The following is a 17170-nucleotide window of genomic DNA, read 5'->3' as shown; positions in this document are numbered from 1 at the left end:
TGAGATCACAGTCGGCCCCATCTGGACATGAAGTCGTCCAGAACTATAATGACAAACGCTTTTCTGCTTTCCTTTTTGAAACCCACTCATGGAAGTTTCCTGGCAAAACACTGGATAGCATCACAAAGATATATTGGTGCCGTCGCCAATTTATCACATCCACAGTGCTTAGGTTGGAGGGGAGGAAGTGAATCAGACCCAACTTAGATTATTGAGAGGTAGATGGTAAAATAGAGTTTACATAGTTCTCACCGATCTCACACTTGAAGATTATTTGGGTAAGTAATCGGTTATGACTAGTCTCAAAACAGGCCACACCCCCAAAAATGGGTGGGGCAAATAAGGCAGTAAATAGAGCCGTTAATCATGCCATAAAACATGCCTTACATTGGGTTGTAAAACCTCTCTGACTCAGTCAAGGGCAGTAAAGTAGTTGTATTGATGCCAGACACTTGAGGATTATTTGGGTAAGTAATCAGATATGACTAGTCTCAAATCAGGCCACACCCCCAAAAATGGGCGGGGCAAATAAGGCAGTAAATAGAGCCGTTAATCATGCCATAAAACATGCCTTTCATTGGGTTGTAAAACTTCTCTGACTCAGTCAAGGGCAGTAAAGTAGTTGTATTGATGCCAGACACTTGAGGATTATTTGGGTAAGTAATCGGATATGACTAGCCTCAAAATAGGCCACACCCCCCAAAACTGCGGGTGCCAAATAAGGCTTTAAATCTTGTAGTGTGTGGCCAGCCTTATCTGTTCTGGCAAACTAAAATAAAAGCATGACCATAAATAGTACAAGTACCAAATATTCCTTTATAATATATGTGTTGCAAGAAATACAGTTCATGACATATGGATGTTGTCCAAAACTTTCATATTAATAGGTATATTGAAATTAAGTTCAAGCACTCAATCCTTCTTCCCTCTCTGACCCTCAGGTGATCAGCTAATCATGGGCGTTAACACTTTCAAGAAATAAACCAACCACGTTCATCCTCAACCTCTATCAACCAATCATCCTGCTGCTGCCAAAACTCTACACCTGCTCTCCTCTGTTCTGCTGTCAGTTGGCACTTCAATCCCAGTAACCCTTCACCACCACCAGCAGTGTCTAGACTCCTCACAGACACTGCTCCTCTCTTACAGGTTCTAAACTTGTCAAATAAATAACTGCTCCCTCATAATGAAGTCTCTCCTGATTGAAACACACTCATGCAGAAACTGTTTATCAGTTTTTGTTTATTGAGTTTATTGAATTAGGACCACGCAAATATACCGGAATTAGCACATTAGTTTAATTGCATCTGTAGTCCTAAGGCAGGCACTGACACAAACAACAGATCCATGTACAATCAGCTGTTTCAAACATAGGATGAGTCACAAACACCTGACAAGTTCAGACAGTGTCTACAGTGCCTCCTGTTTCATTTTGTAGTTCCTGTTCTTGTCCCAGTGTGTCATCTCCTGCTCTTGTGTGTTTCCCTCCACCTTGATTACCCTGATTAGTCTCACCTGTGTTGATCACCTGGTGTGTTTTCAGTCTCTGTGCTTCCTCAGTCTGTTGAGTCGTGTTACCTCTCTGTCTTGTTTGATAGAAAGCCTTCTTAGTTTTAGTTTTTCAGTGTTCTATCAAACAAAACTAATTAATTTTTATCTGAAACTTGGGACCTCTGCTTTAATTTAATTATAATACATGACAGGCATTTAAGTACATTTCTTTAATTCAATTTGCAGATTTTTCAGAGGCAATTCCAGCCTTATTTTTGGCTTCTGATATCTTGAAATATGACAGTTAGAATCTGTTAATGTTGAAAATATTACACGTATGGATATAATGAGGTTTATTCTACAGACTTTTGACTCATTCAAAGAGAGTGCTGACAGATTTGAACATGCTCACTGTTATATGGTAACAGGTGAGAAAATATCATTGTCTGGATATAAGTGGAAAAAAAAAATGTATATCAAAGAAATTCTCTTAATAACAATACATTTTAGATTTTTTCTGTTTTTTTTTACAAATATTGTTTTTATTCATTTTGAACATGTGAAATTTAACATTTTACAGACTAAGTCCCCCTAAAACAAAAACACACTACCGTTCAAAAGTTTGGGGTCACCCAGACATTTTTGTGTTTTCCATGAAAATTCACACTTTTTATTATCAAATGAGTTACAAAATGAATAGAAAATATAGTCAAGACATTGACATGGTTAGAAATAATGATTTTTTATTTGAAATAATAATTTTGTCCTTCAAACTTTGCTTTCATCAAAGAATGCTCCCATTGCAGCAATTACATCATTGCAGACCTTTAGCATTCTAGCTGTTTATTTGTTGAGGGAATCTAAAGAAATGTCACCCCACGCTTCCTGAAGCACCTCCCACAAGTTGAATTGGCTTGATGGACACTTCTTGCATACCATACGGTCAAGCTGCTCCCACAACAGCTCAATGGGGTTGAGATCTGATGACTGCGCTGCCCTCTCCATTACAGACAGAATACCAGCTGCCTGCTTCTTCCCTAAATAGTTCTTGCATAATTTGGAGGTGAACAAGAACAAGAATAGACTGTGGAGTTTCATATGAAAGTTCTCTTTTTCTGGCCATTCTGAGAGTATAATCGAACCCACAAATGTGATGCTCCAGATACTCAACTAGCTCAAAGAAAGGCCAGTTTTAAAGCTTCTCTAATGTAACTGCACATGAGTTTTCAAGGTGTTTCTAATCATCCATTAGCTTTCTAACGCGATTAGCAAACACAATGTACCTTTAGAACACTGGAGTGATGGTTGCTGGAAAAGGGCCTCTATACACCTATGTAGATATTCCATTAAAAACCAGACGTTTGCAGCTAGACTAGTCATTTACCACATTAACAATGTATAGAGTGTATTTCTGATTAATTTAATGTTATGCTTATTGAAAAAAAATGTGCTTTTCTTTAAAAAATAAGGACATTTCTAAGTGACCCCAAACTTTTGAACGGTAGTGTATATATGTACAAAAAATAAAGAATATAAAACAAAGTAAAATAATCTAAAAATGTGTACAAGGTAAAAATAAATAAAAGGGAACGTAGGTGTGTGTATATATATATATATATAAAATAAAAAATGAAAAATAAAAAATAGAATAAAATAATACTACTATTTAAAAATAAATGGTAATAATCCTGTCAGCCACAATAAGTAATAAATTACTACTTAATAAAAAATATATAATAATAATAATAATAAGTAGTTGAAAGACCTCCCATTTTTTTTGGGACAGTAAGACATGATTATGTTCCAGAGTACACCTGGCTTTGTTGAGTGACCATAATAGATTTATTTTGTACAATACATTCAGATTTCCATCCCCAAGGAAAGTCAAGCCTCAGCTATTCTATTTACACACAAGGTCAAACAATGAGGGAAACATCTGGCAGAAGGCAAAATGTTAAAATTGAGTAAAAAAACTACCTCATCCACCACTCCTTCAGGGAAAACTCTCTGTGGAGGGGGATGTATCTCCCACAAATTCGTCCACGAAGTGCCTGCACCCCCTTTGACTCCCTCACTAAAACCCCACACGAAGGCAGTTTCGTACACGAACTTCTGCATGTGGCACGTGTCTGATGTTGTAGTGGATGTTAGCAGGGTGAGGAAGAGGGGAGGGCTCCCATGCTGGTAGTCACTGTGTCAGATGTAGAGTCCCTGAGGTAGTGTGGGATCCAGGACACGAGGTGGGGGTCTACATCCTGGTCAGTGTCGCTTGTAGGAGGTGGGAAGCAAGTCCCACAAGTCACTGAGGTCACTTTGATGCCTCCCCTTGGGTATTTGAATGATACCTGAAGATTTCCACAACATGTGATGACATATCCAAAATTTTTGTTCCTCTTTTTAAAAAGTTTCCTGTAATTCTATTATTATCTCTGTGATTCATCTGCTTCAGTTTTTACTGTCTGGCTTGATACCAAGCTTCGCCAAGTCCGGTCATCAAGGTGAACACAAACATCCTGTTCTCTGCTATTTTTAACTGCAGACTGTAATCCTTCATTAGCAACTGCTCTATGTATGTGTCGCTCACTTTCTTATTAAGTAATGAAACCCTTATAATAATAAGAAGGGGAAGAATATTCAACTTCCTGTAGACTTTTGTGACCCAGTACTTTTAAGTGTTAAGTTTTATTATGCGTACATGAATAGTTGGATTAGGTCTTAAAGGTCTTAAACAGTTAGCTTCAGCTCTGCAGGGGAATGTGGAGTTTATATAACTTCTTTGTTTTGGTAATGAGGTAAGTAATTATGTTGGTTTGAATGGCTGGAGCCGTATTCCACCATCACTCCACCTTTGTTCTCACACATTAAACCCCACAAAGGCTTAATACTGCTGTCCCAGTGTGCGATTTCACATTGCACTACGGAAGCGCGGGAGGCACGGCTTGTAAACACACAGCGGGAGCGCCACATACATGCACCCACGCACAGAGGCGCTGCTTGTCAACAGGCGACCATCAGAGGGCCCCCCTAGGCCAGTAGGGGGGCCCTATGGCTGGCAAAAACTCCAAAACCACAGCAGCGGCTGAAAATGTGCAGTGTGTGCAATGTCAGTCGGAAACCTTGCAAACGAAGCCCCATCTGACAGCACTCAATCTTGTCGGGGCTGCAAAGCGCTGCGTGGACATTATTCTTCTGCAAAAGTTTCTTAATGAAAATCGTTCGGTGTAAAATGAAGAGGAGGAATTGTCCATCTGGGAGTGAGAGAGACATAGAGGAGAGGAGGAAGAGGAAAAAGACAGTGGAGTAGATAATGATGATTAAGGATAATAGGAAATGACAGCATGCTGCAAGTCTAGCCTTTGGGAGAGAGACTTGAAAAACATAGCCTCTGCTGTCATTACATTACAGTGTTTGTTTTGGGCCGCGTGTGTCCAGGTCTGCTGGCCATGGCTGGGTCGAGTGTGCGCTGCCAGGCGCCCCCCCCTGAGAATGTTGGCCTAGGGGCCCAACAGAGTCTACATTCGCAACTGCCCACGCACAGTGCTATTCCACCCTGCTGGCTCGAATGCAATGCAACCGCTTCATTCTGTCCTCTTCTGTTTATACATATACTTTGCCCCCACCATTATACCTTTGGTGTGTTAGACATTGAAGAAAAGGTGTAACAGGAGCGTAGGTATCCCACTTGAATACTGCCATTTCAAGGTGGGATAGCTAGGCCCTGTTATTCCATGCATGCAGCATACCTTTCATTTTACACCCCAAACCAATGGTACCTGTATTTTCAATGGTATGAACATTAACTCTGCTCACAAGGCCCATTAAAACAAATAACGTCTGCAGACACTGCAGGCAGTTGCCGTTGAGCAATGTTAGCAATCCCCATTGTGTTTACTTTCACACTACCAGCAGAATTCAGGTGCTATGAATTGTGGGAAATATGCCAATTGTAGTTCAGGTATTTAGCCTCACATTTTTAATTATTATTATCAAATTGTTGAATTTTTTAAAACATTTTTTAACATTATTTTAACATTTTTTTTAATTTCAATATATTTTATTCTTAAATAAAGATTTCACAGTACACAAAAAGCCACAAAGAAAAAAACACAACGCTCCCACAGAAAACATTATCAATAGAAAAGAAAATTATATATATAAAAAAAATATTAAAAAGGACACATTTTTCTTAATGTTAATACATGCAGCAATTACAACCTGAACAATATATAAATGTAGCATTTTAATGAGATTAACATTTTTTTTAAATGTTTCTTAAACATTCTTTGAAACATTCTTTTAGCATTTCCTAACATGTCTTAACATACTTTTTTTATTTACAATTTTTTTTTACATTTAAAAAACATTTTTTCACATTATTTTTTAACATATTTTCTAACATTTAAAGACATATTTTTTAACATTTTTTAACATTATTTTTTAACAAATTTTTTAACATTTAAAAACATATTTTTTAACACTTTTTATTATTTTTTTAGAGAGCAGGGAAATACAAGGGGAAGGGGCCTAACCTGAACCGCCTGATATATGGGTGCACAACTTAACAATTAGACCAAGTTTGCACCAAAAATTATTGTATTTCATCAAATGCAAAACAACAACAAAAATGTGATATTGGCACTATACATATATCAGCCAACCAGCTTTCCAATTATCGGCATTGTCGACCACTAATTGACCTTTAATTGACTAATATTGATGTTGTCTCGTTGTCACCCATTGGTTTGGGATGAAATGGTGGGGTAGCTGCACCTTTGACTCTCCCTTGGGGGTAATAACAGAGCCAGAATTTAGCGACAATGGTGGTGATGTGTAGCATTGGAGCTAACATGGAGGAATAGCAGGTGGAGGTAGGTGAAATCTCAGTCACCTTGGCTTTGATTCCCCCCAAAGTTCATCCCAATGAATCCCTTTGTTGTTGTGATTTGACATCATTTGTGCTGTTATACTTCCACCTTAAAGTCTTTGTAGCTGGCCTTTTGTTCATGTGGTCCACCTCTAGATGGGGCAGCTTCCCGCAGGACCCAACATCCACAGGTCACTGCCGTGATACATACTGCAAAGTCATGAGTCATGAGTCGTGTTCAAGGCTATATTTAAATTACCCTTCTTTAAGGCAAGTGAGCAACGTTAGAGTCAGACTTCTGTCATCGTGTAAGATCTGAATGCTGACAAAAATATCTTTGTAGTGGAGCAAAACTCAACCTCAACATATCTCCTGCTTCAGTGAACCTCGCTGCTAGCTTTCGGCAGGTCAGCTGTGTTGACAGCAGAGACGGGGGCGGAGGGGTCGGATGGAGTTTGTAGATAGATGCGTATAGATTTGCAGTCAAACATTCTGCTGATTCCCCATACGGCGCCACCGCTCGATCCATCGGGAGCAATGCTGCTGCTGCTTCTGCCAATAGCTGCATCGACTTCCAGTCTGCACTTGACCCATCTTTTTCTGTACATGACACATCTGCAGGAGCTTTGCTGAGGAATTAAAAAAAGGTGCGACGAAGGGATCCCGAAATCTGTTTTAAGTCTTTCGTACGAAACTTTGCGTGCAATCTGTTTCAAAAGCCTTCGTTTATGCTAACGGTTGTGAAATTGTTCAACATACATAAAGGAATTGTCAGCCCGGGTATCAGATAACACCACATCTAAAAGGTTCTTTTACTCACATTCCATGTGTTGCAGCCTTCCCAGCCTCATTCAGAATGCTGCCTGCAAACATGCTGATGCCAAAACAAGCCGAACATGGCTCCTGACCTTTCTGTAATTACCCGTGGAGTATTTCAGTCTCTCAAAACCTCCTGCCTTTCAAGCCACTGGAAAACGAGGGAAAAAGAGAGAGAAAGAGAGAGAGAGTGTACATCTGGAGGAAACTGAAGTGAGGCTGATGTTGTCAAAAAAAAACATCTCAGTGGGGGGTTGAGGATGCCAAAGGCAAAGATCTTATTTGCTGTTGTTTGATGAGACGATTGCTAGAAACTGCTAAACGGGAGATTTAGATATGGCAGGGAGGTTTTTGTGTTGCTGTTCTTATTCCAATCCAGGTCATTGGCTCACAAACATCCTAATCTAACATCATCATGCCCGTGTTCACAAGGCCCTTTAAAAACAAATACCATCTGAGGACACTGCAGGCAGATGCTGTCAAGCAATGCTAGCAATCCCCATTGTGTCTGTTTTCATACTACTGGCAGAATTCAGGTGCCGTGGAATTGTGGGAAATGGTAGTTCAGGAATTTTGCCTCATATATGTTATTATTATTATCAAATTGTTGTATTTTTTAAAACATTTTTTAACATTCTTTTAATACTTTTTTGACATTCTTTAATCCTTTTTAGAATATTTCTTTACATTTTTTTCATCTTTGAACTTTTTTTAAACATTTTGAACATTTTTGAACATTCTTTTAACATATTTTAATTAAAAAAAATTTTTTTCAACATTCTTTTAACATATTTTAATTAAAATAAAAACATTTTTGAACCTATACAATATTCTTTTGACATAATTTAACATTTTTAAAACATTTTGAAAAATTTTGAACATTCTTTGAACATATTTTAATAAAAAAAACATTTTCAACATTCTTTTAACATATTTTAATTAAAATAAAAACATTTTTGAACCTTTACAATATTCTTTTGACATAATTTAACATTTTTAAAACATTCTTAAACATTTTTGGAACATTTTTTTAAACATTTGTTAACCAAAACATTTTTAAACATTTTTCTAAATATTCTTTAAACATATTTTAACATTTTTTTAAAAAAATTTAAACATTTATTAAACTTCTTTTAACATATTCTAACTTTTTCAAAACATTTTTTTAACATTTTTTTGAACATTCTTTAAAACATTTTTGGGGGTTTAACATTTTTATTTAGAGAGGATATGAAAGTAGATTGAGCAAGAAACCACATTTGTTATTATTATAATCAAATTGTTGTATTTTTTATAACATTTTCTTTACATTTTTTTTACATTTTTCTTTCACATTTTTAAAAATCTAAAAACTTTAATTTTTTTCTTTTTACATTTTCTAAAAAATGTTTTCAATTCTTTTTAAACTTGGCTCACAAACATCCTAATCTTTTCAGAGGAAAATAAGTCTTCAAAATACGCCCACTGTAGGTCATGGAGTGGTCTTTAAAAAATAAACCAAAGCTCAACAAAGCAGAACTCTGGTGCCTTTTTAAGCATCAAAAGAACCTCTACATTCTCACATTTGACAAAACATACCAACTGGTTGATAATTGAATTCACTCCAAGTAAAGGGAAACCATGTCAAGCTTGTCAAACGACGCCAAGTGTGTCAATAATGGCCGTTTAAAAAAAATATCTGCCACAATAGGAGTGTGGAAATTGCGAGCTATCTCATAGCACAACATTGCTCCCTGATTGAATGCTATTGATTGGCTCTTCTCCTTGGAGACTGCACCATGCAAACAATGATCACAAAAAAGCATTGAAAAAGCAATCAGGGTATAGCAGAGCGAACGGTTGGATAGCATGATGCTGCGCAGTTATCTCAAAGACGGTGGATAACGACCACTCCTGTGTGTCAATAATAAACATCAATGTTATCTAATGGGAAGTAAAGCCAGAGTGAACACAGTGAAATTGTAAAAAGAGCAATAATAAACACCATTATTTACCCATTATTTTCATTAAAGCCACTAAAACACCATTGGATAGTTCAAATCTATCCAGGACCAGATAGACACCCATAATGCACCTCAACCAAGAGAGTTGGCATAACAGCTCTTATGATGTAGGATGTAGACTAGTATTTGAACATGTGCAGTAGTCTTTCCAATAGGCAGCAACCTCAGGCAGGACCAGATATATTGATGAACAGACTTCTGACCTGATTAGTAAAGAAGAGAGAGAGTGGAGGTGGGGGCGACATAGGGAGAGGGTTGTAGAGACAGATAGATGGACAGACAGACAGACAGACAGACAGACATCAAAAACAGACAGACGGACGGATGGACGGACGATCGGACGGACGGACAGATGGACAGACAGACAGACAGACAGACGGACAGACAGACAAACAAATAGGGGGACAGGGAGTGAGACAGGCAGACACAGACAGACAGAGAAATACAGACAGACAGATGGACGGACGGACGGACGGACGGACGGACGGACGGACAGACAGACAGACAGACAAATAAGGGGACAGGGAGTGAGACAGGGAGTGAGACAGGGAGTGAGACAGGGAGTGAGACAGACAAATAGGGGGACATGGAGTGAGACAGGGAGTGAGACAGGCAGACAGACAGACAGAGAAAGGGTGACAGACAGACAGACAGACAGACAGACAGACAGACAAATAGGGGGACAGGGATTGAGACAGGGAGTGAGACAGGGAGTGAGACAAACAAATAGGGGGACAGGGAGTGAGACAGGCAGACACAGACAGACAGAGAAATACAGACAGACAGACGGACGGACGGACGGACAGACAGACAGACAGACAGACAGACAGACGGACGGACGGACGGACGGACGGACGGACGGACGGACGGACGGACGGACGGACGGACGGACGGACGGACGGACGGACGGACGGACGGACGGACAGACAGACAGACAGACAGACAGACAAATAGGGGGACAGGGATTGAGACAGGGAGTGAGACCGACAAATAGGGGGACAGGGAGTGAGACAGGCAGACAGACAGACAGACAGAGAAAGGGTGACAGACAGACAGACAGACAGGCAGGCAGGCAGGCAGGCAGGCAGGCAGGGGGACAGGAGGACAGACAAATAGGGGGACAGGGAGTGAGACAGACAAATAGGGGGACTGGGAGTGAGACATGGAGTGAGACATGGAGTGAGACATGGAGTGAGACATGGAGTGAGACAGACAAATAAGGGGACAGGGAGTGAGACAGGGAATGAGACAGGCAGACAGATAGACAGAGAAAGGGTGACAGACAGACAGACAGACAGACAGACAGACAGACAGACAGACAGACAGACAGACAGACAGACAGACAGACAGACATCCATATAGTGAGACAGGAATATAGACAGACAGACAGACAGACAGACAGACAGACTGGCAGCCTGAGTGGAGCTCGTCCTCAGCTGTGTGTAACTGATGATCTGAAATCACCGGGTCAGTAACTTGTTACGTCTCCATGTGTGTGTCTCTAAGCTGACCTTTCATAAATCCTCCTTCTGATGGATGCATTCCTCTCCAGGGATCAATACATGGAACCCAGAATTGACCAGGACTCTGATCATTACAAAGATCAGTCATGTTGTGGTCTGCATGTGCTGGCGACGACATATTTAAGTGACGTATGAGCTCCTCCGTCACGCTTCACACATATGCAGCTCGACAGTGTCTGTATCACTGTGGAGCTCAGCAGAGTGCAATTATAGCATGTGGACAGTAAGCCTGGATATATACCAGGTCCACAGGGGGAGAGAGCCTGTGGAAAATGCTCACACACACAGAAATTGATGGTCTGTAAATCTGTATTTGATTAAAAATAGTGCAAATATAACATGATGTATTAAATGTTAAACAGAAACATTTGATTATTCCATTAAAAAATATTCTCCACCTTAAGTTTCTTCTGTCAGCAACATGCTCCAAAAAAAAGTTGGGATATGGGAATGTTTACAATTATGCTGCTATAGGCTTAGACTGCAGGGGGAACTAACACACAGGGATCCTATCTAACCCCTTTAACTCCCCCTGTCCCATTAAAGTCACTAACCATAGACCTTTCTGGAGTCCCTGGGCTCCCTTGTCTTGTAGGTTCCTCCTGCTACATGTACTACTACCCATTACACCACTATCATCTCTCCCTCTATCCCTCTTTACAACCCGAACTCGGTTGAGGCAGACGGCTGTGTAACATGAGTCTGGTCCTGCTCAAGGTTTCTGCCTGTTATCAATCAATCAATCCAAACCAAATCACAACAAATGTTATCTCAAGACCCTTTTACAAACAGAGCAGCTCTAGACCACTCTATGTCAAATTATGAACAGAGACCCAACACCAAGACAGGGTAAGACTCAGTCTGACCCCACCTTAATCCACCATGAGCATTGCACCTCACAGTGTTTAGCTAGTTACAGCAGAGAGGACAAACTTCCTTTAACAGGCAGAAACCTCGAGCAGGACCAGACTCATGTTAGACTGACATCTGCTGAGACCGGGTTGGGTCTGGAAAGAGGGATAGAGGAGAATAAGAGAGAGAGGGAGCGGTGATAGTGATGAGACGAGTAGTAGTAGCACACTCGTCCACACCAGAGGAACCTACAAGACAAGGGAGCTCAGGGACTCCAGAAAGGTCTATGGTTAGTAACTTTAATGGGAGTCTAACTATAAGCTTGATCAAAAAGGAAAGTTTGAAGCCTACTCTTAAAAGTAGAGAGGGTGTCTGCCTCCCGGACCCTGACTGGTAGATGATTCCAAAAGAGAGGGGCCTGATAACTGAAGGTTCCACCTCCCATACTACTTTTTAGAGACTTTACCTACAACCAGCAGGCCTCTTAATTTGCAAAAAAATGAAAGCTGAAGCAGTTTCAAGAAGTGAGAAAGCAAAGGATGAGACAACAGGTAGGCAGACTGGTGGAAGAAAGCAGACGCAGACAGAGAGACAGACAGGTATGTGGGTTGGGAGACATCAAACCCAGCCAGTGGACCGTAATGGGAATGCTTTACAGCCACGTGTAGGTGGTCCTAATGACGTTCTGCTTATTGCAAGCTCTGCCTGGAATCTCCTGACTCTCCTTTTTATTGCACTTGTGCGAGCGTGCCGGCGTGTCCCTCTCTCTCCTCCAAAAAAACAACAACAACATGATGTCAGGGAGAGACGGGAGATCTAAGTTACCATCCCGGTTTCTGTTCTGTCCTGCTCTTAATTCCGAGTGAGCACTGCAGATGGAGGAGGAGGAGGAGGAGGAGGAGGAGGAGGGAGAGGAGGAGGAGGGGGAGGAATGTGGTGGTGCTTGTGTGAGGGGGTGATAACTACCTCAACTCTCCTGTTCACCCCCCCTCCTCCCCTCCCTGCCTTCCTCCACTCTTTCTGATGTAGCACTCCCAAACAATGGAGTATAATAAAAATCGATAGGAGATGAGAGTATGTCCAGAACACTTCCCCTCTTTCTTCTTCTTCTTCTTCTTCTTCTACTTCTTTTTCTCACAGTTGTAGGTCTATTCTCGCATTTTTTTTTTTTTTCATGTCGAGGCAGAAAACGAAACGTCACGCACACATGCGCATATAGGGTGCCACACTGACGCATCGTTTGTTGTATAGTCAACTGTTTTTTTTTTTCTTCTTCTTCTTCTTCTTTCTGCTGGACTGAGGCATGCCTGTAGCTGGATTATTGTTTTTACCGCATTCAACAGTGTTTTCAAAGCGCGGCGGGGCGAAAGTCAAGGCTGTGAGGACAAATCCTGCTAAAGTAATGCCGTTTATCCTGCGAGATTGGGGGGTAATTGAAGGCGCTGAACTGGGGGGGATCACGATCCTAATGTGAAATCGCACCAGTGTTCCAAACGATGCCGACTTGGACACTTTTGCAGTGGAGCTGCGAGCTTTCACAGCCCTTTGAAGCTGCTTCTGCGCGTCTGGATTGTGGATTGTGGAATATCCTCTTAATAAAGTGATTTACAAAAAAAAAAAAATCACCTCTACATGTGGATTGATTTTTCCCTGCGCTCTCGTCTCAGCATTCCCTCAGTCAGTCAGTCGACGGATTTTGTGCCATAACAGCTCAGTAGAGGGTGTCAGATTATTCTTCGAGCACCGCGCTAGGATGAACACAGCCTGCGCGTTCCTCCTTCCGTGAGGTGTGATCACCCCCCTTTTCCTGAAATCCCCACCGAAAAAACCGGACCCCCCGAAGGATGTGAGAGGGGATGCGGGTGTTTTGCAGCGGTGGGATCGCCTCTGAAGCTCGAGCGCAGGGTGTGAATTCAGCACCAGGGGAAGAGGGGACAGCTCCCGCCGCCGCCGTCGCCGCAACACGCAGCACGTCTGGGGGGGAGAAAACGGCACGGATTTGTTCCCCTTTTTTACCACCAAGGTCAGTCTTTCACGATTTGAAAAGAGAGGGAAAAAACGCGTAAAGATGTGTTGGACTCTGCTGCCGCTCGCTGTGTTTGATTTCCATCATAAACACGCGCAGGCTGCGAGGATTCAGTGGATGTGAAAGAGACGTTTATGTGGACTGGAAGTCAGGACACAAGCGCAGGTTAGATGCAGCATGGATAGACTCCTTCATCCCCTCCTTAAATGTCTCTAAACATCCCTCTTTTTTGTCTCCTTCCTCGCATTGATGTAGACTGACTTCACAGCTCGTATGTCTTGAAACCCGGGGATGAATTATTCACGTTGAAAAATGCTGCTTTGGATTGTTCTCCTGAATGCGGCTCTTTGTGTTGCGAGTGGGAATGTTACAAGGGACGTTTGTAAGGAGCAGATATGCTCTTGCAACGACGTCGAGGGAGATCTGCACATAGACTGCGAAAAAAGGAGCTTCACCACTCTGCAGCATTTGACTGGCCCGAGCTCGCAGTTCTATCACCTGCTCCTGCACGGGAATTCTCTCTCCAGGCTTTTTCCCAACGAGTTCGCCAACTTTTACAATGCTGTGAGCTTGCATTTGGAAAACAATGGCTTGCACGACATTGTCCCCGGCGCGTTTCTGGGGCTGCAGCTGGTGAAGCGGCTGCACATCAATAACAATAAGATCCGCTCCTTCAGGAAGAGTACGTTTCTGGGGTTGGACGACTTGGAATACCTCCAAGCTGATTTTAATCTACTGAGGGATATTGACCCCGCTGTTTTCAGGGACCTTAACAAACTTGAAGTGTTAATACTTAACGACAACCTCATCAGTGCGCTACCTATAAACGTGTTTCAACATGTGCCCATTACGCATCTCGACCTGCGGGGGAACCGAATCAAAACGGTGCCTTATGAAGGGATCCTGGAGCAGATACCTGGCATTGCGGAGGTTTTGTTGGAGGACAACCCATGGGACTGTAACTGCGACCTGGTTTCTCTTAAGGAATGGCTGGAGAACATACCGCATAACGCGCTTATCGGGAGGGTGATATGTGAGGCGCCCACCAGGCTCCAAGGGAGCGACTTAAACGAGACGTCAGAAGTGGATCTGTGCCCGTCACTGAGCGGCGGTGTGGACACCAGCCTGGTGGCCCCTCCCACTCAGGAGGAGACCTCAGCGCCCGTGGCCCCTGCCCCGCGCCCCACGCCTTACAAGCCCAACGGAGACGCCAGCGGGCCCCCGACTCCTGGCGGCCACGAAGCCAAAAGCCGCTCCAAGTCTCGTGAGAATTGGAAGCTGAAAACGAAGCCCACTCCAGTGTTGACAGGTGTGAACGGGGACAGGGAGCAGCTGCACAACATGTCCTGCCCCCAGCCCTGCAACTGCAGGCTCGTGGGCTCCAGGCAGGGGCTGGGGGTCAACTGTGAGGGCAAGAAGATCGAGAACTTATCCAACCTCAAACCCAAGCCCCTGGCTGCCCACGAGCTCAACATGAGAGACAACAACATCCACGCTGTGAAGAAGAACCAGCTGCTCGGCTACACCAGCCTCAACCTGCTGGATCTCGGAGGGAACAACATCAAGGTGATTGACAACAGCACGTTCCAGAACCAGAGCGAGCTCAGGTGGCTGTACATGGATAAGAACTACTTGGATACGCTCCTCGCAGAGATGTTCGTGGGCCTTGTGAATCTGGAATATCTCAGTTTGGAATATAACGACATCCAGCTCATAGTGGCAGGTGCTTTCAGCCCCATGCCCAACCTGAGGGTTCTGTTCCTCAACAACAACCTGCTCAAATCTTTACCCGTGGATGCTTTCCTTGGGATTTCTTTGTCCAAAATCAGCCTGCATAATAATTATTTCCCCTATCTCCCCGTGGCTGGGGTCTTAGACCAGCTCAACTCAATCATCCAGATCGACCTGCACGGGAACCCGTGGGATTGCTCGTGCCACATCGTGCCCTTCAAGCAGTGGACGGAGAAGCTGGGGACGGATGTGATAGTGAGCGACCTGAAGTGCGAGTCCCCTGAAGAGTTCTGGAAACGAGACTTCCGCTACGTCCGGAACGACCTCATGTGCCCCAAACTCTATGATAGAATCTCCCCCACCCCCTTGTCCAAAAACAGCACTTTCACCCTGGACTCGGGGACGCGCTCCACCTCCTATTTGGAGCCGAACAGGGTCTCCATTTCGGTGCTCGTCCCCGGGTTGCTGCTGGTGTTCGTCACCTCCGCGTTCACCGTGGTGGGGATGCTTGTGTTTATTTTGCGGAATCGGAAGAGATCAAAGCGGAGGGAGGGGAACTCGTCCGCCTCAGAGATCAATTCCTTGCAGACAGTGTGTGACTCGTCGTACTGGCACAGCGGGCCTTATAACGCGGACGGGAGCGCGCACCGGGGCTTCGACTGCAGCACGCACCTCTCCACGACTAATGATGCGTAAAATACAAAAAAAGAGGGACTCTGCTGCTTCAGTACAATGAGCCTCCACTAGACTGGATTACAAACAGACACACAGACAGACTGACAAATGACTGAAACCGGAACGAATCATCCGCTTTTGGCAGACTTGTTTATGTCTTGTTTTCTCCAGTTGAACCAAGTAAGTCAGCCTGCTGCTGCTGCTGCTGCTGCTGCGCACAGGCACAGGCCCTTCTGTAATATATGTATATGCCAAGCCCCCCCCCCCCCTGGCTACAACCCTCCCCTCCTCCCCTCCTCCTCCTCCTCCTACTTCTGCTATTTGCCGCAATCGGACTACGGATCTACGGAGCGAGGGGGGACAAGGCGTGTGTGTGTACGAGAGCGCGAGGACCCGTGGAATGGTGCACGAACGCATGAATGTAAATGTAAATACTCGGACCGATGTATCATAATCTGCATGATGATATTTCGCATGGTTTCAACACACACACGGCGGCGAGGAACCATAACCACCATAACCAACAAAGAAGCAAACTCGACCCTCTCCATGTTATATCAATATGACGACAATATATAGATATTAAGATTATATATGACTATTACAAAGTGCCATTTCTCTATTTTTTGTGAACCTGCAGTTAGGATTTGTATTTGTTGTTTTGAACTTGTTTGGAGAAAAGAGAAAAAAATCAATAACTGGGAAGGATGATTATGGGATGGAAGTGAAGCTGTCAGTGCATGTTCTTTTTTCTGTTTGTTATCATTTGATTGTCGATAAATATTGGGGTTATTTATACCGTACTAGATGGCGCAGATTAAACCCACATCTGCGCACTCATCATCTCCTTTATGAATGTACAACTGTGTTCTTTTATGGTGTGCCAATTGTTGACTTTCAGATATTCAGACATGCAGATGAGCATGACCAATTACCGTCACTCAGATGCTTATGCTGCAAAGTTAATGTAGCTAAAAACAGTTCCGTGGTTTTGTGTGTCAATGAATATAGCCTGCTTTGGGTGAGAGGAAGAAAAAAGAAAAAAACACAAGTGGGGGGTTTATACCATCATATTTTTTCAACTGAGCAAAAGAGTGTTTTCAATTGAGCTATGTAGGTACCCAGCTAGCAGGGAATGTTCTCACCACGTTGGATAACATTCTCTATACGTTCTGATTATGTTTCAAAG

General features: G+C 43.0%; 1 protein-coding gene across 1 annotated transcript; it reads left to right on the top strand.

Annotated features, from left to right (window-relative positions):
- Positions 1-13887: 13887 nt before the first annotated feature.
- LOC117808264 (SLIT and NTRK-like protein 1) lies at positions 13888-16201 on the top strand. Its single transcript, XM_034677899.1, has one exon. It carries the CDS (start codon positions 13888-13890, stop codon positions 16000-16002), a length of 2115 nt encoding a protein of 704 aa, XP_034533790.1. The 3' UTR covers positions 16003-16201.
- Positions 16202-17170: the final 969 nt, after the last annotated feature.

The sequence above is a fragment of the Notolabrus celidotus genome, chromosome 24 (genome assembly GCF_009762535.1).
Source record: "Notolabrus celidotus isolate fNotCel1 chromosome 24, fNotCel1.pri, whole genome shotgun sequence".
Lineage (NCBI taxonomy): Eukaryota > Metazoa > Chordata > Actinopteri > Labriformes > Labridae > Notolabrus > Notolabrus celidotus.
The sequence above is the reverse complement of the archived record's forward strand: the minus strand, read 5'-3'. Positions and strand labels throughout refer to the sequence as shown.